We start from the raw sequence: 26,220 nt of genomic DNA, 5'->3' as shown, positions 1-26,220 counted from the left end.
TAATTACATACACACACACACACACACACACACACACACACACACACACACACACACACACACACACACACACGCACACACACACCCGCACACACACGCACACAGTACCCTTCTCTTTTGACCTTCTATATACAAAACTTTGACCTGCTTTCCCTCTGTATGTACAGCTGACAGCTCTTGCTCACAGCGATTATCTGTCCTTACTACCTTTTCAATCCGTCTTACTATGACATGATCCCCTCAATCACTGAAACACACACACACACACACACACACTCACACACATACACACCCTCCTCCTCCACCTTCCACCCTACAACACATGCACCTGTCTTATCCTTGCTTATATTAATCTAATCCTTGTTGCCTTCGTGATTAGTACAAGTTTAAGAGTCAATAGTTATTTATTAGAACTGCTGTGTGTGTGTGTCTGAGTGTGTGTGTGTGTGTGTGTGTGTGTGTGTGTGTGTGTGTGTGTGTGTGTGTGTGTGTGTGTGTGTGTGTGTGTGTGTGTGTGTGTGTGTGTGTGTGTGTGTGTGTGTGTGTGTGTGTGTGTGTGTGTGCGTGTGTGCGCGCGCGTGCGCATACAAATGCACGTCTATTTTCATAACATTGCACATTGTCCTGCCCCGTGTCACCCTCTCTCTTTGCTTGCTTCATGCTGGGAGAATGTGTAGGATAGCCGCAGGGATTTTTGCAGCTTTAATAAATGCAATGTCAGAAAAACCTGCTTAGAGCACCACAGACTGAGCCACTATGTTTTTTCAGACCCCACTGAGCAATCCACATTCAATTGCTGTCCAAGCTGAGCCCAGTCTAATTCAAAAGCTGATGACAGGACAGTGGATCAACATTGTCACTGTCATCTGGTAATTTTATGAGTCATGAGCCAGGGAATGAGCAGTTTGACAATTTGAGATCATAGGGATGAGCTTTGTGATGTCCTGCTATGTCCACTGCTCTGAAGCAGTTGAGGATTACAATTGTGAATTTCTTGATAAGGTCGAGGTAAATAGATTCATGCAATGTTATTTTAGTATAACAGAGCAGATAGCTGCTTAACTAAGTGAAGGGCCTATTTCTAGCTGAGATGAGGAATTAAAACTGCCTTTGATACACTTTGATTCCCAGGCTCTCAATGGGATTATTAAAATTAGAAAAACAATGAATTAATTGTTCTGGAGACCAACTGTGTACTGCTTGCACAGCAGTGAAAGAGAAAAAGAAGTAAATTACTATCACTATATCGTGGACAGTTGATTCCATATTAATGTTAGATTTGTTATTCGGTATGTTCACATAAATAAGTGGCCAGAAAGCTGCTAAGAATGTATTTGTGAATTTGGTATTACGTTTAACTATCTCACCCTTTATACAGTATATTTTCCTAATGTGGTTTGCTTGGTGAGATGTTCATTTTGAAACTGTAATTAATATTGACAGAAATCAAATTAGAGCCAATGCATAAGTATAACTGAATTAAAACCCAAATCAAAGTGTTCCCTGCAAGCCTACTTTCAGGTTATTAAAAAAAACACACACAAACACACACTCCGACGGTAGCTGAGGTCTGAAAAAAAATTATCTTGTTTTTCCCAATATTAGTTTGTGCCACACTTTACGTCAGAAACGATAATGTCTCTCATGCACTCTGAGAACAAGGCTTAAATTAGATCGGGCTAAAATAGGACTGGATATGGAATTCAGAAAAGAGACGGGGGGAAAAAAGACTTGTAGTGTGCATCCATCCTTGGTCAGGATGGTTTATGCACCTGCCCGACTTCATTTAAAGGTGTCGAGTGATTCTCTCACTGGACGGTCACAGGGACTGACCAAGTGACCTTAACCTTCCACACCCCAGTGCCACATACACACCCATGTGCACACACCCAAACACACACATGCCCCTACCCCCAGGGGACGGTGGAGCTGGTCTAGGCAGGGATACAAAGACGTGCATTATTCCTCCATATCTCTTATACCAAAGTTCAGAGACTAAGGAGAGGGAAAGTTGATCATTTTACCATGAAGTAGAGCAATATCTTAGGAGGTTTGTTGTTGTTTTGCAAAATCACATAAAGTTACATGATATTAAATTAAACTAAAATGTATTACAAATGCAGAATGGAATTTTTCTGCATCGAAAACAGAAAGAATTCCTACATTTGTATATGAGAGTTATATGTATAACTACAAGACAGTATCTAATAATCTTGCCAAAGCTGGACTCAGAAGTTAACCTCAGTGGAGGTAAAAGAGTTTAAAACAATGCATCAATCTGTGTTATGTCTCACTGTCCCGGTCCTGAGTTAGTACAGGGCAAACAGGGAAGTATTCCCATAAAGAAAGAGCCCACGGTGTGTTTGCATTGCTTTCCTCAGCACAGTGACTGATGGAGGACCAGAAGCCACAGGGAGGAAAGCACTGGACTTGTGCATACTGTTCCCCCTGAACATCAACACACTACTTAGACAAATGACGCTTCAGCCCAATTTCCACTGCGCTGCTCTGGTCTCCAGAGGCTGCAGTCGACCAAACCGAGAGGTAAAAAGTCTCTATGTTTAACAAAATGTATCATCAGACTGTCTAGATGTGTTTTATAGGCATGTTCAAAGGCTCTGGTGGCAACGGAAGCAAAGACAAAGTATTTATGTTTTGTAGATGTAAAACATTTTTGGACAAAACGATGTCCTAATGATTTTTCTTTCGTTTTGTTTTTTTCTTAACTTGTTTGTTTCCATATATTTATCTTTCTTTCTACCCAGTGACATTCAGCGCAACCAGCAGAAATAAGACATTTGGTCTCATCAGAGAAGGGTCAAGTGCTTCAGTTCAGAGTGAGATACCAGCACTTGTCTGTTGAGAATGTGCGCCTCAAGCTTTTATGGAGCTATCTCCCTCTAGAGGTGATGTGACGAGATGCTGCTACTGCCTCTTTGGAACATGTCCTTGCACAACACCAAACCATGCATGCCACTCAAATTGAGGAGAGAAGGGGAAAAAGATTAAACTGGAATCCAGTGAGTCATCTTGTACCACTTCCCCCCAATTTAAAGTAGCCAGTCTTACCAGGTGCATGAACTACTTCTTTCTGGTACTCCAGTTTATATCTCCAGGTGCAATTTTGTAGATCATTCTCAGATGTCATGACTGAGAAGAAATGCAAACTAACCCACTGCAAACTTCGAGGGTGACTATGTTTACAGCCTGGAGAAAAAGAGTCAAAGAAGGCACAGAGAGTAACAAAATTACATCTTGATTAATGTCTGCTGTCCTCCTTGATGAAAGTTGGCTGAAGGGCCTTCAGTGTTCTCTTAAAAAATCATTCAAAAAGACTCTGGGTTGTTTTGTGATTTACTTTGCTTTTGGGAAAAGAAACGTTTCTCCTGAAAGCTGCAGAAAAGAATTTAGGCATCACACGTGTGAATTTAAAATATACACTAAATAATACACTTGAAAATGAGATCCTGATGTCCACGAATAAATATTTGAAATAAATTAATGAGTAGTTTGATTTTGATCAAGTTTTAACTTCTGGCTAACATGAATCCCAAAAAAGCAACGGTACACATGTGTAAACCCTCACCGAACTAATTTCAGTCTCTCTCTCTCTCTCTCTCTCTCTCTCTCTCTCTCTCTCTCTCTCTCTCTCTCTCTCTCTCTCTCTCTCTCTCTCTCTCTCTCTCTCTTTCTCTCTGACGCAGAGTGCATGCCCTCTAAATAAACTTTAGAGCTCATAGGGGGAGAAAGAGAAAGAGAGGGAGACAGCAGAGGGCTGAAGTCATCAGCGGGCCGGCAGGAGGGGAGTGAATGGGTCCTGCACGCAAAGCAGAAAAGCGCTGAAATTGCGGAGAGTTCGATTCACTTTGGTTTGGTTGCAGCTCAGAGGAGGTGTGTGTTCGACAGCGGGGTCCTGCGGAGCAGACATCCCACAAACTGATCTGGTGGTTGCTAAGGTTGATCCTGTGTTTGCTTTCATTTTTCACTTTAATTTTTTTTATTTTTTGCCCTCGCTGATGCTGAGGTGCAGGCGAGAGCCTCGGCGCGCCTGGCACACTCGCGCATCCACACGCGCCCGGACGCACGGCGCATCTCCACTGACAGGCGGAGGGGAAGACAGACAGAGGCCAATTTGGAGTCATACAAATGGATTTATCATGTAAAACATATAGAGAATCGCGATAATATTTAATAATAGTAATTTGTTTCAAATATTTTGGGAGGTCTTTGATCAATACTGATGTTTGATTCTGTTCTCCACTTGCCGGATGACAAGCTTTTTGGTGCGCCTGTTTTGCTGATTTTCCAAGGGGATGTTCTTCATCACAGCGAGGATAACGGATACCTGAGTCAGTCTGGCTCTCTTGGCACATATGTGGACCCTATCCAGGATGTTACAGTCTAAGCGGCCCAGGAATCATTGGGCCACCACATACCATCACCACATATCACCGCATAGCTAGGGATCCTGCTGTGTCCAGGAATTGTCTTCTCTCCAGCCTCTGTCTCCGTCTGGGGGAAGAAAAAGGAATCCTAACCAATAATTGATTTGGTGAACATTGACATTGGCTTTACGAGTCTCACCTCTGGGCTACTATGCAATTACAACTGATCTCCTTTGTTTTGATCATCTTGCACTGCATGGATTACACTGGAAGTCAGCAGCACAGCAGCTCTAGGCACCGGCAACATAAACGTGAGTATAGTAGAAGCAGGGCACACTCTCTGCTCTTGGGTGCAGTAAGTTAAACTTTTGGAAAACTTTTTTTTTTGGTCTTTTTTTTGTTTGTTTTCAGTCAACTCACTTCAATTCATGAATATATGTAAATCATATTTAAGCAAGAATACAAAAGAAACGCATCTTGTGCTTATCTCGAAAAAAATCAACTTAAAATATAACTATTTAACGACAGGTACATTCTTTTTATTATGGGATAAAATGTTTGACTTGCAGGTCACCAAGCTAAATTTCAGTACATTTATGTTTGATTGATGTTAATATTGTCAATAATAGTTAATATTATAAAGGAAAAGAAACTCGTGATTAAATAAAATAAAATAAAATAAAATAAAAAATCAGACATAGCAAACATCAAGGTTATTCGCAATTTTCTTATGTCCCATCTCTTTCTGTATTAAAGGTTTGTCCCCTTAAACGTGGAAATTCCAGCTGAAATGGGCTGGAGGTTTTTTTTTAGCCACGTCTACACAATTATGATGGTGATTTCATTAGTGTTTTTTTTTTTCACAATGAATAGCACACCTCTGATTGGTTTCCTCTTAACTTTAATTGGCAGGTAAATTGTTGCCTCACCTGCAGTCTACCCTCCTCCAGCCTCCTGGTTCCCGTCGCTCTCTAGCGGTCAGAGCAGCAGACTTCAGGCACGGAGCTGCTGCTCGGTTGTCAGTTCTCGTTGCTGTCCCATTGCTCATTTAGGACATATTTGGCGAAGTAATATAGCCGTTTAATTTATTTTTCTGAAACTGTGTTAGAAAAGCTTCTTCTCATGTCGCATGGTGAGGAGATCTGATCTAAATGCTGGACAGAAACTGGACGAGGATATTCCCTGAATTACTGCAAACTAAACAGAAGGTTTCCTTTTACCAGAAGCATTTTGGATCTGTTTTATTTTATCCCCCATGCAGTATATTGCTATTGGCTTCGACTCTGTGTCTCATCTCTTGGGCAATGACCAGGCGTTTTCCATGACACTATGAAATAAGTATCAATAAAATATATTTTTCCTGTTCTTCCTACGCACACTTTATCACTCTGGGTCTCCAGATGTGCCTGGTGACTAACTCTCTTAGAGAAGAGCAATGATATCTGGAATATTCCATGCAACACTTGCCAGCGTGGTCAAAAACTGTCGGTGATCTACAATAATAGACCTTCAGAGTGATGTTTTTATCCATGCCACCTGGGACTGCAACTTTTCTCTGTGTGCACATCTCTTTGTACTCAATCACAGAGCTCACATGTACACACTGGGCCAAAAAGAGTGCAGCGTTTGTTGGCAATTTGACAGGGTGAATGTAATACAGGAGCATTCTTGCTTAAATCTGTGTTTGTGCTTTACAAATGTAGAACATGTCGGGCTTGCAGTGTCTGCTGTGCACCATACGCTACACAGAAAAATACACAAATTCTCCCTTTCTGTGTTTATTTCCCTGTAAACAACATTAAAGAGCCTCTCAACACGGTGTAAGAGAGCAAAAGCCTGAGAGCACGCATGCTTAGTTTTTCAAACTTATGTCCAGAGACTGAAAACTGCACATACAGATCGCTACTTGTGTAATTATATATAAATGTAATAATACTTTCTGAATGACTTTTGCTTTATGCAAGATGATAAAATTTGCTTTATTCAGACAAGAAAAGATCATTTGTATTTGCATATCGCAATGTGATTCAGCTCTTCAGATGGAATGGCAATGTTGAAGCATTATTTCATTTTGGCGTAGTGAGGAGTAATCTTCTGCCTTCCATTCTGACTCAGTAACCTCTAATTGATGAGTTCTTCCTAGAATCCAAACTTCCTCCAATGATGCTGATATGTAACACTTCCCAAGATATCAAGGAGGATGGGGAGATTAACTGGTGCAAGGGGGTGAATGAGTTCAGACTTGAGAGGGAAAGAAGGGGGTAAGCGTAAGTAGGGAGTCAATGACCATTCAGTTAACAGGTCAGAATTAACATGCAGAGACAAAACCCGAGCCTGCGCTTCCTGCTTGGGATGATGCTGTGAGACATGAAGTCCAGTAGGATAACAGGAGATACTGTACAAATATTAAGTAGTTTATGGGTGCATGCGTGTGCGTGTGTGTTTATTGCATACATGACTTTGTCTGTGTGTTGTGCAATTGAGATTTTGCTGGTGCAAGTGCAAGGGCAAGGCTGAATTCCTGTGTCTTAAGGCTTCTGTGATACAGAGCAGCTTGGCAGGAACACATGTGCACAAATGAACAGCAGTTGTAAAGATAGTTGAGATATTTCAAACAAAAAAAAACAAAAAAAATCCATGATCTATGTTAAACTGGCAGCTAAATCCTGAACTGAAAAAGATGGCCAACTTCAGCCAGTGGCATGAAATTACAAGGCTGGAGAGGAATCCATTCCTTGGGTTCTCCAGAGATGGATTTTCAATTACTGCACTGATGGAACTAAAGGTAAACAAAGCTGAACAACATGAGTTGCTTGTCTGTTGACTCTGTTAATGGTGGCATGTTTCACTCCTTCTTCTCAAAAATCAGCAGTGTTGAACCATAGGATTCAATCATACCAAGGCGTTTATACGAAATGTGTTAAACCATTTGTCTCATGAAGACAGTGTAATTGTGCCTCAGACATGAGGACTTAAACTTAATGAATATCCAACAGCACAAAGCCTCTCTTGTGTTTCTGAAGGTTTCCCTGAGGAATGCCCTCTTTAGTACTCAATGTTATTCTGGACGTCCAACCAACCTGCTCTCAGCAATTAACGTCATACATGTCATAACTTTACTTCTTTGACAAACTCAGCATACAGTTGCATTTGTTAAAATCTTCAATCCAGGTTTAGATCTATGGAAGACAAACTCTGGTGGTGAATCATCTCACATATTAGAGGAGAAGAGCATAAGAAAGCCAGCACGTGAATGTTTCTCCGACAGTAAGTGTAAAGGAATTTGTATTGTAAGTCATATCTTTGATCAATTAATTACTTTGCTGACTCTAGCTTAAGCCCCATGCTCTATCACACAATTTAAGTCACTTTCAATCGAGTTGTATTCATATTTCAATCTGGAAACTGCTTTCATACTTATAGTGCCATCCTACCAATCACCCAGATGGCTCATCTGTAAGATGTTTCAAGCATAAGCATATACCACATGACATCAACAGTGCGATTAAATATGGAAGCATAGAATTCAGCTTTTCAGTGAAGAGAAACACTATGCACAATAATGCTTTACAAAAGCAAAACATATGTTATGTTTGATGAAATACCAAAGTTAGACAAAAGGAAACATTTAAACTAATTTCATGTGGACATTTAAGAAAACTATCAGCCCGATCCTGTTTTGTAATGGCTTTTATAATCGACGATAATAAATTGTTGAAATAAACATGTGCTCTTGTATGGTGCACAAATGAATCTCATGCCATTTGCTACACACGCTTATAAAATTGCAAGTCTAAATTGGAACTAAATTAAAAGCAAAAAGAATGGGGATGTTGATGGTTCATTTTGTCCTTTGGTGTTTTTAGTTTGTAAAACGGATTAAAAGATGACTTTTCACAGAGCTTGAAAAAAAAAAAAAAGTGGCTCCGTACGGCTTCATCTCATTCTGAGTAGTATGTTTTGGTTGAGTGCCAGATGTAACAATATTTCTCACGTTAAAAAAAGTATTAATGGCAGGGGAAAAGCATGACTTCTCAAGATGCTTTTAATTTAAAACCTTTAGTAAGTCTTTATATATTCTGTGACTGTTGTATGATTTAATGTCGTCTCTATTTACAGTTCAATTCAACCCAATTGTATTTAAATAGCACCACACACAACACATTTAGACTTGCTATACCTTCTGAAAATGTGTTTCAATAAGATGATAACTAGTTTAATCTGCCGCTTATTCCTTTCCACCATGACCTTTTGTTGAAAACAGTCATAGGCATCCCTCTGAATCCCAGATTGTTCCTGCTGCTATGCACACTGGGGAGAAGGCCCACCCAGCACTTTGAAAGCCACTGGGTTAAACTCTTAAAACAATAAAAACAGATGTGGAAGAGAAAATTATCAAAAAGGGAGACAATGAACTGATCCAAAGATTTGAAAGATCTTGGTGAAAAATGTGTGAATGGCACCTTTCTAATGAAGGTTTTCTCATGTTAGGATGAGTACAGCTATTCAAGTATAACATGTCTCATTGCCTCTGTCAACAGAGCTCTCGGGTGTGACCTCTGGGTGCCAGCAGGGTGGCTGTCTGACCTGCTCCGACTACAATGGCTGTCTGTCCTGCAAGCCACGCTTCTTCATGCACTTGGAGAGGATTGGGATGAAGCAGATTGGCGTGTGCATGACTTCCTGTCCTCCAGGCTTTTATGGCACACGGTCACCAGAAAGAAACACCTGCACAAGTGAGTCATGATTAGTAATACACTTTACTCGCATGCAAGAATCGAAACATCGTATCAGTGTGAGCATTCTCCTCAATGATTGCTTCCAATTGAAATGAACCCATCAAAAATTAGATTAACTCAAGTCAACATGGTATTAAAAGCCAGATGTCTCTGGAGTTCGTTTCATTGCTGTCTGAGGGAATTTCCAGAGTCCTGTCTCAAAGCAAGCCCATTCACACAATACTGTATTTCTCCAAGTGTATTTGGCTTTTTATCATTGTTTAAATATTGATTCTTCCATCCTCTATACATCATCTTAAGCAACAATCTTTGAAACAAGCTGGGCAAATATGGCAACTTCTATGCTTGTGAACCCCCCCAAAAAAGAGTCATCCGCTTAAGGGTCTTTTCTTTGAAAGCAAATTCAAAGAAGTGTTGAGTTCACTTTAAACATTTGGCGAAACACCAATTTGACTTCATTGCTATACTTTCAATCCAGCCAGAAAATGAACACACAAACATGCACGCATGCACTGACACACATGGAACAAATGCAATAACTTAGACAGTTTGAATAATTGTCGGCGGTGGGTCTGTGTTGCTTTGTCAGAGTGCAGGTCGGAGTGTGACTCCTGCTTCAACAAGAACTTCTGCACACGCTGCCGAGCAGGGTTCTACCTTCACCTGGGCAAGTGCCAGGAGAACTGCCCCGATGGCCTCATCCGCAGTGACACACAACGAGAGTGTGTTCCCCGTGAGTGCTCAGAGTTTTGTGATTGGGACGATGGCAATCATAGTGATAACCCTCCAACAACGGCGATGCTAAACTCACGTATATGTGCTTGCAGAGTGTCCTGCCGAGTGCGAGTCATGTGCGAACAGTGAGACGTGCACGCGATGTCGGCCCGGCCTTTACCAGCTGAGTGGGAGGTGCCACCACGTCTGTCCAGAGGACTACGAGCCCAGTGACAAACTAATGGAGTGCATGCCACAAGGTCAGTTCAGTGCGTGTGTGAGGATGTGTCATAAAAACATAAAAGCCAAAACATGGTTTTCATGTAAGTAAATGGGCCTTGTTTTGGGTTGTAGAATTCTGAAAACTGAAACATACTGTTGGGGGGGAAAAAATGCTATCAAAACTATTCCTTCCTTACGGTTTCAATTTCATGTCCTCCCTGTCAGTGCACTGCGAGGTGGGTGAGTGGAGTGAATGGAGTCCCTGCTCTAAGTCTGGCAGAACCTGTGGGTTCAAACGGGGCCAGGAGACCCGAACAAGGCAGGTCCTGCAGTACCCGTCACCCTTCGGAAAACCCTGCACCGACATCTCAGAGATCAAAGAGTGCCTGGTCAAGAGGAGGAAGTGTCCAGGTAAGGACAACAAACTTTATGGCTCCTGAGTGGCTCTCCTTGTCCAGAGCGCCAACTCGTGACTCAAGAGATGTCTGAACAAACATATGAACATTGAATGTCAAAAACTGAATAATCAACAGGGTTATACATTATATACTGTCAGTTGTAGCCACTGCCAGCCTGTCATGCTCACTGCCAACTCTGTATTTGTGGCACATGGCACAGTTTCAACCCTGTATGAATTCCAGACCACGCTATTTCAGCTTGTACAACCAGAACTCGCCATTCTTCCACTCAGGCCAATGACTGTTTACTCAGAGGACTGTCATTGTGGCTAGAGCGAGGACAGTGAAGGGAACACACATGTGTGATGTTGCAATGGGTATGTTATGTGTTTTCCCATGAGATCTCTCTGGATTTTAAACAGTAAAACCACTTTTTGTGCTCCCAGAAAACAGGGAATAGCGTGATCATTTCTAATGAATTGAGTGAAAACTGGTTTCAGAAGGGGCCCGTCTCTTCATAAGACCTGATGGTGCGGTGCATTTACGATTGCCCTGGGTTATGTGTGTATGCATGTGTGTGGTTACTGAGGTGGTTGGCGACCACGGCTGGTTGTTTTTTCGCCTGTGCTCTGTAGTGTTAAATGACAGATTGCAGACAGGGTAGGAGGCTGAGATCCACCCCCCTGGGGCCTCACACTTACAGAACAAACACTGTGTGTGTGTGTGTGTGTGTGTGTGTGTGTGTGTGTGTGTGTGTGTGTGTGTGTGTGTGTGTGTGTGTGTGTGTGTGTGTGTGTGTGTGTGTGTGTGTGTGTGTGTGTGTGTGTGTGTGATGCAGCAAAAAAGCAGTTGACTCCGGAGCAGAAACAGCCAGCTCAACATCAACATCCTCCCCCTGAGAGGCACGCGGCCACCAGGGGATCAGTATTGGTTTATTCCCACAGCTGCCAATACACACACAATAACTCTCTCAATAACGCTCTCTCTCTCTCTCTCACTCTCTCTCTCTCTCTCTCTCTCTCTCTCTCTCTCTCTCGCTCTCGCTCTCTCTCTCCCCAATTCAGACAATTGTAAAAATTCACGCTTGCATTCCAAACACACGTATATGCATGCAACGATGCACGGGCACATATAAACTTTGTGTTAAAATAACTGCACATAACTGAGGGCACATAACTAAAATAACTACACAGTCTTTGCTTGTGGTGGTAATTTGTGAAGAGAGTCAACTGTATTGACAATATTTGTAAGGCAGACTTCGAAATGTGCCCTCTGTCACCCTGACTCTCTCTCTCCCTCTACTGATCCACCCCCCCCCCCCCCCCCCCCCTCCAACACACACACACACGCACACACACACACACACACACACACACTCCCAACCACACTAAAGAAAACATAGACCCCCATATAAGCTCCATGCTGGCGCTCCCAGTCAGTCGGGTCGGGGCCGAGATTTTAATGTAGAGTCGACAGCTCTGTTGATCTAACCAAGCCTGGTGAAGGGGGTGCAGAGAGAAGAGGGAAGAGGGAAGTGAGAGAGAGAGAGAGAGAGAGAGAGAGAGAGAGAGAGAGAGAGAGAGAGAGAGAGAGAGAAAGAGAGAAAGAAAGAAAGAAAGAAAGAAAGAAAGAAAGAAAGAAAGAAACAATAACTAAAAAAGAAAGAAAGAAAGATATGTGTAAATCCAGTGCAGACCCTGCTTATCAACCTTGGCCCTTGGTGCGATTACTCAGTTGCCCAAGCTCCAGCAGGATCCCTGGTGAATGGGAGCTAATTATCTGCTTCGGCGCATCCTTTCCTTGCTGTTTACGTTCTGCACACGCTAGGGGGTCAGTGGTCCGACCTCAGAGAACCCCCGGTAATCCTCCAACAGCCCTCCGACACTGATACATCCTTCTCCTTGTCCTCATCCTTTCCTCCTCTTTTGGACATCCTCTTGCCCTTTTACTCCTATCTTAGTTTGTTCTCTTTTTAATGCAGTCATTCTTGTCCTTATAAACCCATTTCGCTACTATTATTTCCCTTAGTGTGCCTTTTATTTTCAGTTTCGTAATTTTCCTGACTTTCAACTTACATAGCATCTCCATTTTGGCTCATTAATTTATAATGGCCACAGATGTTTTTACAAGCCAACATTTCTTTGTTTCATTCTTTTCATCATTGTACTTTTTTTCTATTGCCATTTACCATCTTGATGTCTCATTTGGACTGCAACTTGTCTGAGTGAATGTAAACCTTCAGTTATAAGTCTCGGAAAAAAGCTCAGCTTTTAAAAAATCAAAGTGGACTTTGATCGTCATAAATGCCTATTGTTTTTTTTTTCCTTTTTGCATTTATGTCAATTGTACTGTGATTTGCTCAATAGAAACATCAACTTCCACTTTTACAAACAGTATATACATGCCTTTCTAAGCACATTCATCAGGAACATTTTTCAAAGAAAAAAAATGATACATATTTGTTTTCTTGCAGCAAGTTAGAAGATGCTCAAAATTTTTATATTAGTGGAATCCGAAGTGTCAATAAGCAAATGACATACTTGAATAAGCATAGTGAACTATAGGGATCTAAAATTAACACTTTACAAGAGATTTCTTAATAAATCTATTTTTGTATGTCTTTGGTACTGACAACTTACTTATTGATATGACATTTGTTCTTGGCAGAAGCTCTTCGCTACATTCAAAGCATCAGGTCCTAGCTGATGTAAAATATAAAAGTCATATATTCCAAAATGTGAAATAATCTTTTCATGGTGGAGTCAAGTTTACTCCATCCAGTTGGAAGGAACAATTGAAAAATCACAACAGCAGTTTGACCATATGAACACATAAATCAAGTTTTGGATTAAATGTCATGTCAGAAAAACTGTAAAACTGTAGCGAATACACAGGCATATATGAATCAGAGTCAGAGAAACCGGGCACTGCTGTTGTGTTATCCACTGCCAGATTGTGAATGTTTACACACACATCCTCATTTGCCGCCTTCTCTCTCAAGTCAATGCAGACTAATTTGTCCTTCAGTCGACCTGCTGTTCACCTCTCTATCTCTGCAGCCGGATAGGCCGTGTGCCCTCTGTAAACCTCCGTCCTCTTTAACTCCCACACACACAGACACACTCACACCTCCCTATTACACACAGAGAAACACAGAGCTAATCAAGCTTGTACCAGCCAGTCTGTTGGGGGGGGGGGGGGGGGTTGTTACACACACCCCTCAGCCCCCCTCACACACATCCTGGCAGCCATGCGGCAGGCATTCCACTTGTGGGACAACCCATAGCCTTTAATCCCGGCCTGGCTCCCGCCAAAAGCTCCCCGGACGACAGAACGCCTGCCACAGAGGATGTGCCACCATAAAACACACAGTGCCCCTCCAACTGTGCACACATACACAGACACACACGTCCTCTCATCCTCAATGCCCCCTCTGCTTTCTACTTTGACCTCTGTCTGTTCTCTATATTCTCAGCTTCTTTCACTCCATGCAATACTCTCTATTCTATTGACTGGGGTTTAGCATCCACCTTTATGTTCCTCTCTCCATGACTTCTCCCCGGACACTTACTTATTGTGCAAGAACTCACATGCACTTCTCACACTCAACACGCCATGTGTTTTCTCCCATTGACGAAAGCTCCTTTGTTTTCTTTACAGTCGAGTTCTGTCCTATGTGAATGTGCTGCAACAGATCTCTAGAAGTTACATGACAGTCACAGACCATTCAGCCGGGCTGCACTCAGGACTGTGTTTACACCACAAACAGGGATTTCAGTGGAATAACACTGGATGAAAAAGATTTACAGATTTCTGAACACATTTCTATTCATTAACCACAGATCATAGTAAACATGCAACGATGACAAACATTTGTGCTCCGTGAACTGAGTGTGACACAATGTAGAATAAGAGAGCAGCCACAGACAACTCTTTTATTGGAACCACATTGATAATAATGTGACGCGGATGTCTTTTTCTTTTGGTACCATGTTTGTCTCAATAAATCTTTTAAGCAAATTACAAACGGGAAGGTCTGGAGGAGAACGTGACGCCTGCAAAGAACACATGCACTTCATACAACAGGAGTGACAGGTTTAAGCGTGATTTGTGCGATTTACAACTGTTTCACTATAGCACACCTTTCTGATAGATTTTTGCACTCACTTTTATCAGCGTTTGGCAATGATCCAGGAAAAGATTACAATTTATGTTTCAATTCTTTCACACTTGAAACAGTTATATCATCAAACACCCCATTAAATGGATGGTTTGATCCTGTCTGGCTGAGATATATAAATAAAAGTAGAAGACTTCTCAGATTTGCAGAAGTATACTGAAATGAAGATAGAGACAGACCTTAGCTTTCTATAATAGTTCAACATATCAGTGCCTGAAAAACAGATCATCTAAATATATTTTGTACCTTGGAATGTAATCATATTAAACCGTCTACAAAAGGATTATTTTACCAGAATCTGGGTCCCCTAACAGAAAATTAGACCACCCGCTGCTTCATTGACACCGTCGACATCTCATGCATATAAAGCATTACGATGACTGATGGATCAGATGACTTTAAACAGGCTGATATTAGGATAGAACAAGAAGGCTTATAGGATCTGTTTATAACTATATCCTTGTCAAATGTAGTAACCTGATGATTGATTCATGTGTATGTTTGATGAATCGAAGTAATTCTTCAAAGTTGTAGTTAACTTTGTTAATCTGTGGACCCATGTATAAAGTTTATTTAACACTTGGCATTTGTGACAGTGAACTAAGAGATGTAAACAGATAAATACACATTGAATGGCTGTTGTGGTGTATTCATGAATTCCCAATAGCGAGAGAATGTATAAAAGTGTTGAAACACCAGCAGGAATTCCTTTGTTGCACATGATCGCCTGGAAGGACGTGGCTCTTCTGACACCCAGTACATCCTGTGGTTTGGTCCAGCCAGGGAGGTCTTTGGTTTGCACTGACTTAAATATTTCAGTCAAACTTTAACCAGACTGCCCTCTTGTTTGTTGAGAAGCAGGTCCGATTTTCAAAAAGTTTCGATCTACTTGTTTGGTGGTCACTAGTGTCAGAGTGACACTTTTCATATTTTCACAAGAAGAGGGCACAAACCCAGCTTTTGCTTTTGAACCCTATGTATGTCTGGCAATACAGAGGGCAGAAAAGCTGCCTCGGAAAATCTATGAATTTATCTTTAACTTTTCCAAGTTAAGTTAGCAAGGGACTGGACTTATTCTGTGATGAAATGCAAATGCCACGCTGGACAACGTTTGGTCTGATTGGCTCGCGATTTAGAACCATGAACATACTTGCTGTGAGATGGCATTGCTCCAACAAACCATACATCCTCTGTACAATGCTCTGTACATGCCAACACGTTGCCATGAACTCTAGTGGTGTCAGTGTGTTTACATTTGCATACTCGGTTGGAAAATGTTAATACGAGCTACTAAGTCAATTAACCTCGATTTACAAGATGATTTGACCAGCCCAGTGCAAACACTACTGAACCACCACTGGTACTGATCAAACAACCCTCAAAAAGGTCTAAACGTCTCATCTTACTCAAGGGAGCCATTTCACCACACGTTCAAGTTACACTTCCCCACAATACAGGAGGAGGACTGTTCCTGCCAACAAATCTGTCACTGCAAGCCACCAAGTCATGAAGATATTTTTCAGGAAAACGTCATTTTTGTTAATGTTCTGAAAGTCTGTTGAAAGTGCTTCAAATCTTCTGAAGGTGTCTCATTTACAGACTGTTATGCACATGTCAACGGACAGCTTATAAAAAGACCACCAGAAACTGTTCCAACTAACTAACTGCAGGTTGGGTTGATAAACACTCCCCTAATCATCTCAACACTGGCATGGATTAGATTTCTCCTCTGGCTCGACAAAAGCACCGGGGCTACAGTATGACTAATCCTCCGAACTTGTAAATAGTTATGGTGTCAGGACAGAGAAAACAATGAGAGCGAAGGGGACTTCCTGTGTTTATAGAGGACGGGGGCATACTCCGAATGACTCAGTGCACCAGATTACTCTATTCATTCATCCGTCTATGAAACATTTCACCTCACAATCATTGATGGGACTCCTTTTGACTCCCTTTTCACTTTTGGAAGATTAAACCTCAAAATAACCCTGTGGTATCCATTGAGATATGTCTCATCCTTTTGTCCTTGTATAATATATAAAAGGTTAAATGCATCAAGTGAGGCAGAGGCTTGGATTAGTCTTTCAAAAGATGTCATTCAAACATGCGCTGTGGTCCAGCCAGCGACCTGTTGTAATTAATGAACAAACTGGGAAATGATGAGTGCAGGGGGCCAAACATGAGAGACAGAGAACTCTTTCTCTTGTGTGGTTTATCTCCCTTTCTCTCTCACTGTGTCTGTGCCTACTGCCGACTTCAGCAGTTTCACAATCCCCGACTGTCCAGCCAACAGCCAAGCACACCGTGCTGCTCCGTTCCACTCACACATGAGCTGCAGCAGTACAACAACAGGAAAAGGGCCTCCTCTGCTTTCTCCTGCGGCTCCTGTCTCCAACCTCCCTGAGGGTGGATCTTGTTATTATCATTAATAACTGTGGCCTGAGTGGAGATAAGTCGTCAGCATTCCCAAACTCTTGGTTTTGTTTATGAGATGGTGTTGCAAGAGAAGATAAAACGGGAGTTTATTTAAAGGCTTTCTATTTTGGACAAAGGTCTGCTCATCACAGATAGAGAGCAGCAACAGCTGATAGAGGCTGACAGTGTGGCTGCAGTTAGTGGTCGTACACTGACCCCTAGTGGTCAACATTGGGCCTTACACTCGAAATGAAAGGAGCTGGTTGTCCAGCTTTTGCTCCCAACTCTTCCAACTTGGTGGCCGTGAAAACAGGATAGTTTGGTGTGTCTATTTTCACACAAGAAGGACTTTTAGAGCTCAGTTATTTAATTTTCTGTCCCAAAAACATAACGTTTAAGACAATATTCACTAAAATAGTAGATGTAGGTAAGCTCGGCAGTGGCCTCAACGCAAGACATGGAATTCTTAATATGTATAATATATATAATTCTTAATTTATTGTATAATAGCTGTGGTCATATTTTTTCCAAGTTTTAGGTTTTTCTATTCAAGATACAGCATTAATTCCTTCAAACATGTTTTTCACTAGATCCTGCCTTAAGAGAAAGAAAAAAATCACACTAACAACTATTTCCCTTATTTTTCAGGCGGACGCAGGAAGAATGATCGGAGAGAGCGGAGAAATCGGAACAACAGAAAAGACAAGGAGAATCAGGAGGGCAGACGGGAGAGGAAGAGGGAGAGGGAGCAAGAAAAGGAGAGAGACGCAGGGGAACGCGAGGACTCTGATAACAGGAACAAAACAGAGCACAGGCACCGCAGAGGCCACTTCACAGAGCCGCTCTCCCCAGAAGAAAGTCTCGTACAGTAATACCTGGAAACAAGGTCTGATGATTCCCCAGGTTGCCCCCCCCCAATCTCCCTGCCCTCACCCACTGTTTGCCCCCCACGACCCCTCTCTGCAGGGGTGTTGCTGCTACCTGTATGATTTGAATATACTGTTTATGCACAAGCGGGATGGGGCACATTCAGCCACAAGGCTTGGGCCACTAATGACTTTAGAAAGTCTGTTTATTTCTACCCCGTAGCCTCAATTTGTTCACTTCTGTCTCACCTGAAAAAGTGCAGGAGACACTGCAGAGACTGACGAACAGAGCGAGAACTGTCTGTAAATGTGTGGAAAACTATCAGACTGAGAGACAAAGGTGTTATGTGCTTGTTGATATGGTTATTTAATGGGGCTCTGGTGCAACAATGCGCATCTTGGTTTTTGAATGTAGATTTTAGAGCAATATGTAGAACAATTGTTTATTGTTGTTTCTGTGCTTTAGATCTCTTTATTTGGTGCGGAATTTGTCAAGAGAAAGGAATTATGTGAATCTTGGTCATTTTGTGACATCTTCACAATCACTACAGTTGACAGATTGCAGGGGTGCCTGCATCCTGTGAATTTCAACTCAAAAACCATATTTTGTATATCTTGGACACAAGGTAATCTCATCCAGATAAGTGACAAATCTATCACTGGTGTTTCATTTATGTAAATGGATTATGTGCTCTCAATAACGCTCTTTGACTAGGAAGCAAAACACCTGTATGTCAAATAAAACTATATTGGGTTTGTATTTGCGTCTGTTATGACTTATTTACCTTGATCTTTTCAATCTTCACCAAAACGCCTGCTCTTCAGACGGAACGGAGTGAACCTCAGCCCCAATATGCAGCAGACTTAAGTTGTATGCTTTCCCCCTGGAGGGAATGTATTGTGAACCTGGGAAGGTAATCATCCACAATATCTCTCCAAAGAAACTACAAATTGTTGGAATAAAGGTTGGTTATTTTTCTTTTAAACATTTAAATCAGGGAATCTTAAATAAGTTTAATTCAGAGGGAACAAATCAATTGGATGAATGCTGGTTACATTTAAAAACAGCTTTTCAGTGTATCAGCACCCATAATTCTAATAAATCTTTTTGGTAGAATCCCTCACTCAGAATTCAGCCAATTTAGCAAGGATGGCATGTTTATAGCCCTCGATGATCTGAATTACTTGACGTACTATGTCACTTTGTAACACTGGAAATGAACGAACGAAAGTAGTTATCTGCAATAATAATACACTATATGAGTCACCGTTTTTGTTGGTTATGTTTGGTTTGATGCCACGATAAAGTACTGGGACAAGTATCATCATGAGGCTCAACGGTTAATTCAAGTGTACAATTACTATGACTCACTTGTGCATTTCAAACTAAATTAGTTGTTTTGATAGTTCACCACATAGAGCTTGTTCAAATGTGGGTTAACCATCAACCTGATCGAACAAAGTAAGCCAGGGCAAGGCCTTTCTGTTTGAAGTTTACACGTTTTCTCTGTACCTGTAAAAGCTCCACACCACAGTCCATCCATATTATGTAATCAGTTACTTTTGATCATGACAGATGTGTGTCAGGGTTCTTATGATGGCCTTGTAAATGGACTGATGGCCGATGAGATATAACTTGACCTTTGCTTAGCATCAGCTTGAATATGCTCCAGCTCCTGTCAAGCCACCAAAAAGCAAAACCGGTTTAAAAAATGGCTGGACTAATCTTGACTATCGGTTATTGGTGTCTCTAATCAATCATTTCAATGTCACCATATTAATTTGAAAATCAAGAGTGAAAAAGAAAAAATTTAAAGCTAGTCTGTTTATTGGTGGAGTGAGTATTTTAGCTCATTGAACAACATCTACTGCATTCACATCAGCGGGCAATACAGTGTTTCCTCCTCATCAATTCAGCAGAGAATTCTCAGACTGTACATAAAAATATATGGGATATTTTGAGATTTGCAAAATGTAGAAGTCACATTACAGTATGTACACAAACCACAGGTGTCAGATAAAGCCAGGTTTGTAAATGTAAGGAAAACAAAACAGAAAACAAGCCCAAAAGCAATATTTTGGAGTCAAATAAATTCGACGATTCAAACAAAAATGAAAGAGGAAACACTGACAGATCTCCAGATTTACCCTGATGCTTTTTAACTTAAGACGGACCAAATCATCAATCACAGTCGCTGTTTTGGACTAAATAAATGTCCTCTGTTCACTTCATGTTGGCCACAAAGTCCTCGCCCTTCTTGATGGAACCCTTCAGCTCTCCAATGGCATCAGCAACCAGCTTCTCCTCGAAGGCGGACAGCTTGCCCAGACCCAGGTTCTTCTCAATGCCGTTCTTGCCCAGGAGGAGAGGTGTGGAGAAGTACTTGCACTCGGTCTCCTCAGACCTGACAAAGGCGCACTCCACCACTCCCTCCTTTCCATTGATGGCGTCGAGCACAGAGAAGGTGAAGCGGGCGCCAGCATAGGCCATGGACAGGGTTGCAGATCCGGCTCCAGCCTTGGCTTTCACCACCTCAGTGCCGGCCTCCTGGATCCTCCCGGTCAGAGCGGACAGCTGGTCAGCAGGGAACTCCACTTTGGGTGTGCACTGGGAGATGAGGGGGATGATGGTCTTTCCGGCGTGACCTCCAATGACCGGCACGTTGACGCGAGCTGGGTCGAGACCTTTAAGCTCTGCCACGAAGGTGTTTGCTCTGACAATGTCCAAGGTTGTGACACCGAACACTTTGTTGGGGTTGTAGACGCCGTGCTTCTTCATGACCTCTGAAGTAATGGGGATGGTGGAGTTGACTGGGTTGGCGATAATGCAGATCATGGCCTCGGGGCAGTTGCGGGCGCAGGCGTCGGCCAAGGTGGCCACGATGGTGGCGTTGGTGTTGAAGAGGTCGTCGCGGGTCATACCGGGCTTCCTGGGCACACCGGCGGGGATGACCACGACTTCACAGCCCTGCAGAGCCGCGTCGAGCTGGTCGGGTCCCATGAAGCCGGTCACATGGGCCCTCGTCTCGATGTGGCTGAGGTCCGCCGCCACACCGGGCGTGTGGGCGATGTCGTACAGGTTGAGGCTACTCACCAGGGGGCTGTTCTTGAGCAGCAGAGACAGCGGCTGGCCTATGCCGCCTGAAGCCCCGAGCACTGCCACCTTGGCGTGGTTCTGCGTGGAGGTGGACAGGCTCCGGGCGAGGCTGACGGTGGGTCTGACGGCGCGGGAAAACATGTTCTCTGCGGTTCTGTTTTCTGATGTTTTAGTTGAAATAAGGAAAACCTGACGAGCCCCTCTCCTCTGTGACACCAACGTCCTCTACTAGCCACGAGCGAACAGGAAGACGCCTCCACGCGCATGCGTTTAAACGAGAGCGAGGTCGTGCCATTTTACGTTAGCGTGCGTCACCACGCACAGTTACGTATGCGCCTTTATCCTCTGCTTCTTTTTTTTCTCGGAGGAAAACAAAGCCAGTTAACACTGGAAGTCGCTAAATTAGCATCGGGCATAAATGCCGTCATACGAATTGTGACATTGAACCAGATCCAGCGGTACGGTACGTATGCAGCCGCCGTGCCGTCTGTGTCGTGGAGAAATGCTTTTGTTTATGTCGCCACGGCTAAAATACGCTAGCGCCGTCAGATGAGCTGCGTCTATTTGCTGGAGTCGTAGCGCTTCCCACGGAATAGCCAGCGTCCGCTCACCACAACAGGTCTTCTTTGTTTTTCGGGATTCTGTTTATTAGATTAATTCCTTCAGTGGCTGAATGGTTGGACTCGTGTTTGTGCGCGTGGGGGCAACAACAAATGCTTCGCTTTGAGGCGGATGTTGTGCGTCTCAGCGTCCGCTTAACAAGTTGTTTTGGACCGTTAGCCGTGGATGTGACTCCGGTGTTAGCTGCCTCGACCGGAGGGCAGCTGGCTCCGGTCAGAGCGAACTTGTAACAGCTGACTCAGTTAACTGATTGTGGCACGATCGTGAACAGAGCAGCCCTTTGTTTGCCAGCAAAGCGACCTCTTATGTTTCAGTCATAACTAAGTGAATTTACGTAAATAATCTACGTTCACTTGAGACTTCCAGGTCATTAGGGGTGTTTACGTCAAGAATTAGCTTTGTAATATTGCTAAAGTTGTACATAATCAGCACGGCTCACATTCCCCACATTGGTTAGGTTTTGTACTAATGTCCTCTGCTGCAGCAACTATGAAAAGTTCCCTATTGTGAGACTGTAAAGTCTTATCTTATGTTATCGTTATATATTGCTACCAACGTCATGATTGGTTGACTTTACATTTTCATAATCTACTTGTTTTCTTGATGCAGTGGGGCGATTGAAGATCCAACAACTCTCCTAATGATTCATCACCACTGAAGCTACTTTGAGTAAGCATCAAATATCATGTTTGCTTTGTGTGAAGTTAAAGGGGACATTTATCGACCAACCCCCTCATTAGATACACGTGTTCATGATGTGATCCACTACTACAGCTTTACTGTATCTGCTCTCGTGAATATGTTGTATAATTTTGCTTCATGTATTTGCTTGGGGTGGGCAACACATCAATAAAATGCAGCAATGCTCAATGGCACTTCTAATGACTAGTAGTTCTAATCCATAAGATCTTGCGCAAAACAAAGCTTTATGACTTTTTAAAAAGGTAAACATTTACACACACTAGTTCAATGAAACACTGGGCAAGTGTAATTTATTTATACAAGTAACTTTAATGATTTGCAATCCAGTAAAATACATAATACCAATAAAAATGTTATTGATTTTTTTTTTCTGTTCTTGTCCCCTTTTTTTCCCAGTTCTTCAGGATGGCTAGTTGTGGAGAAGTAGACCACTCTGTGAACTCCCTCCCATCCAGTAAGAAAGGCGGCAATAGTGGTGGTGGAAGTGGGAACAGCGCAGAATCCTCCTGCTCCGGCTCCAGCAACTCCTCCCCAGCCCTGTCTGTACCAGAGTGTGCCATCTGCCTGCAGAGCTGTGTCCACCCGGTCCAGCTGCCGTGCCACCACGTCTTCTGTTTCCTGTGTGTGAAGGGAGCGTCCTGGCAGAGCAAACGGTGCGCTCTGTGCAGACAGGAGGTGCCTGATGACTTCCTGGAAAGGCCCACACTGCTCTCGCCGGAGGAGCTGAAAGCGTCGGCTGGTGGTCGCGGCGGGGCAACAAGTGATCACGCCTGGTATTATGAGGGCCGTAATGGTTGGTGGCAATATGATGAGCGAACCAGCCGCGAGCTGGAGGACGCTTTCTCAAAGGGCAAGAAAACGGCTGAGATGCTGATTGCTGGTTTTTTGTATGTAGCTGATTTAGAGAACATGGTGCAGTATAGGCGCAACGAGCACGGTCGTAGACGAAAGATGAAAAGGGACGTTTTGGATATCCCCAAGAAGGGAGTGGCAGGACTGCGTTTGGACGCTGAGGGTGTGACTGGGGCAAGTCGAGAAAACTCTGCCGATGGGGCTGATACTACAGTAGCAGGTATCCAGCAACAGGTCACAGGTATCTCTTCTGCTGTAACGGCCCCTGTAGTTACTTCCAGGCCGCCCACATCCCTTGGGGGTCAGCCTGGCCCCAGCGTGAGCCCGCCTCTCGAGGATGCCCTCTCCCAGCTGCAAATCAGCCCCAGGCCCACACCTTCTCATGAGCGCTCTGAGACTGGAGAAGGGGAGGAAGAAGATGACGAGGAGGAGGCCTCACCCTCCAGGTCCTCTGACCCTCTCACCTCTGTGGACGACTCTGGATCTGGAGACTGGAGCGATGATGAGGAAGAGGAGGACGAAGAAGAGGAAAGGGGCGACGGGGAGCACGTGGAGCCCCTGGCAGACAGGCCACAAAGACAAAGACTGAATCCAGAGGACAGAGCCGCTCCTCGTGCAGCGACCACCTCTCCCTCCTCTTCGTCCAGTAGCAGTGGGAGGTCCAGAATGCCCGATGGCCAGTGTACAGTGACTGAAGTGTGAAGTGATCATTAATTTGTCATCACTAAATGGCTCTGTTCTGTTCCATGATTTAATTCCTCACATTTATGCTGGTGTTCACTCAGTCACAGACTGGATGTGGGTGTGTTGCTTAGCCGGAGGAGGCATCAAGCACTACGCATTCAATCACAAGCGAAGCCATGTTTTCCTCTTTTTTTGGTGCCTCGTTGGTTCATAGTCTGTGTGTGGATCAGTCCGATACACTCAGTCAGCAGGTATTCGTGTTGATACACTGGAAATGATGGTTCTCAGACTGAAAGTGGAGACAGTGTTGTTGTGAGCCAAGAAATCTTATGTTGCTTTATTCAGCACAACACGTGAAAGACGTTTAGCACACTCACTGTAGTGTCCAGGTGTGTCAAGTCTGTTCATTTTAAGTATTTTATGTTCAAAGGTAGAATTGAGTCGACACCCTGCTTCTGCCAACCCCAGCTGCTCGTGTTGTTTACATTTCTACTGTGACACCCAGAGGGCTTCTGGGAGTCCAAGACCGGCTTGATGTGTAGTGAATGAAAGCATAATGAGGATTTTACTCCTGGAACTGGAACTGAGCCATTATCATGAACGGCCACTTTCTTATCATCACTTTAACTCTCTCAGCTAACTTAGCACGCAGAACAGGGCTCATTCAAGCTTTAGTCACCCGATAACTCTGACTGAGAATTTAATCCTTAATACACATTTCCCCACTCCCAACATACCGAAATAATTTCCTGGATTACACAGCCTTTTCCTTTTAAAATTACTGTTGAACTAACTTTTTGGAAGAGTAGAGCTGATTCTGATTTGAATAAATCTAAGTCATTTTAAATCAGGAAAGGTAATAGAAGCTGTCCATGCCATTCTTACACTTTGTGAATCTTTAAATTTAAAGCTTGATATTTAACATGGTTTTAATTCGGGATATTGTGAGGCATCAGGTTTTCTGCAGTTTTTGCAAATTCTAAATGACTTATAGCCCCATCTTGTGCACATATCAGATTGTTTAAACGTTCCCCAGCTTTAAATAATTTGGATTTTAATGTGAAATCTGTGTTTTCATCTTGAAAGCTGTTGAGTCCGCTCTGGCCTCATTAATATTCTTGTAGTCCCTCTAAAGTATTTTCAATTGGTGTGTTCCTAAAGTTTCGTGAATTGTACGTGTTTGAAGAGAGAGCTATCAAAGTGATGCTGGCTGGCAGGTCTGGAGAATTGATGTGTTCAGTTTAACTAAATGTTTTTTACTTTGTTTTTGTGCATTTCTTATGGGTCCTCTTACAATTTCTGAAGGAGTGAGAGATGCCATCGCCGTTGGCTCGCCTGTGGGAAGTTTAAGTTGTTATTTTTTATATTTCTTACACGCTTATATCATCAGCTCAGTTTTAGATTTTCCAACCTGAATGAAGTTTGTGTAACTTTTTTTTTTTTGCCTGGAAACTTTGTTATTGTTTGTAATTTAAGAATAAACTGTCATTTCATCATCCTAAAAATGATATTTGTATGCTTGTCTCAATCTCTGGGTGTTTTTTTGGCTTTTTTTGTTGTTTTTACTCCGTTAGCAAGTTGTTTGTTTTTTCTTTTTCCAATTCCAAGCAGAACTTGGAAGTGCAGCTATCTTCAAGCATTTATGGCATTTCTTCCCTTCCTTCACCTTGAAGGTGTTTGGCATTCTGCACAGCAGGTACGAACACTCCAGCTGAGTATCTATCCAGGAAACATAACCCCTGAAAGTGAACCAGGCCTGGCAGCCTCCAGGGACATAAACTGCTTCATTCTCTGCGCACTTGTGTTTTTGTAATGTCCAAATTGCTGGCGAGATGCGATTAATAGAGCAGCAAGAACACAAATTACCGTCAATATTTACAATTACAATATTCAGTATATGCATTTTGATGGTCCTGTGCTTGCGTGTCCTTCCAGGCTCTCGATGGAGCATTGAACGCTGTTAAGCAGAATATCCAGGATCAGCAAGACAATCCGTTCAGCAGTGTTTGTCATTCCTGCAGTCAACTGCTAGAACCTGCACATTATACATCATCAACGTTGGTCTTAAATTATCTGATTATTACCATGATAACACAATCATGGAACCAGCAAGAGAGACTTCTCATTTGTCGATAGGAAATTCAAATTGATATTCAACCAAAATGTGATGGGACCAAACAGGAATTTCATTATATTTTAGTCAATTAAAACAAATTAAAAAAATTATCGGTTGGATAAATGTAAGTATAAATCCTGATTTACAGGGTGTGTGTACACATCAGCAAACAAGACTTCAGTTTGGGTTCAGTTCAGTTTATGCCGCCGATCAGATACTGTGTGGTTTG

The 26,220-nt window shown here is 42.8% G+C and overlaps 3 protein-coding genes across 4 annotated transcripts; 2 read left to right on the top strand and 1 right to left on the bottom strand.

Moving 5' to 3' along the window:
• Positions 1-3,774: 3,774 nt before the first annotated feature.
• On the top strand, positions 3,775-18,640 carry rspo3 (R-spondin 3). The gene is made up of 6 exons (XM_080501113.1): positions 3,775-4,696; positions 8,927-9,121; positions 9,714-9,857; positions 9,952-10,098; positions 10,286-10,471; positions 17,702-18,640. Exons 1-6 carry the CDS (start codon positions 4,597-4,599, stop codon positions 17,923-17,925), a joined length of 996 nt encoding a protein of 331 aa, XP_080357239.1. The 5' UTR covers positions 3,775-4,596; the 3' UTR covers positions 17,926-18,640.
• A 1,089-nt stretch (positions 18,641-19,729) lies between these two features.
• On the bottom strand, positions 19,730-21,279 carry mdh2 (malate dehydrogenase 2, NAD (mitochondrial)). The gene has a single exon (XM_080500996.1). It carries the CDS (start codon positions 21,155-21,157, stop codon positions 20,144-20,146), a length of 1,014 nt encoding a protein of 337 aa, XP_080357122.1. The 5' UTR covers positions 21,158-21,279; the 3' UTR covers positions 19,730-20,143.
• A 21-nt stretch (positions 21,280-21,300) lies between these two features.
• Positions 21,301-25,318, top strand: LOC308133564 (E3 ubiquitin-protein ligase rnf146-like). 2 transcript variants are annotated; one of them, XM_080500994.1, is made up of 3 exons: positions 21,301-21,479; positions 22,247-22,306; positions 22,736-25,318. In XM_080500994.1, exon 3 carries the CDS (start codon positions 22,745-22,747, stop codon positions 23,891-23,893), a length of 1,149 nt encoding a protein of 382 aa, XP_080357120.1. In that variant the 5' UTR covers positions 21,301-21,479; positions 22,247-22,306; positions 22,736-22,744; the 3' UTR covers positions 23,894-25,318. The 2 variants fall into 2 exon arrangements, with proteins under 2 accessions (XP_080357120.1, XP_080357121.1); XM_080500995.1 differs by lacking the exon at positions 21,301-21,479 and having other exon boundaries at positions 22,205-22,306.
• The last annotated feature ends 902 nt before the right edge of the window (positions 25,319-26,220 follow it).

Source organism: Blennius ocellaris, assembly GCF_963422515.1.
Source record: "Blennius ocellaris genome assembly, chromosome: 8".
NCBI classification, from domain to species: Eukaryota; Metazoa; Chordata; class Actinopteri; order Blenniiformes; family Blenniidae; genus Blennius; species Blennius ocellaris.
The sequence above is the reverse complement of the archived record's forward strand: the minus strand, read 5'-3'. Positions and strand labels throughout refer to the sequence as shown.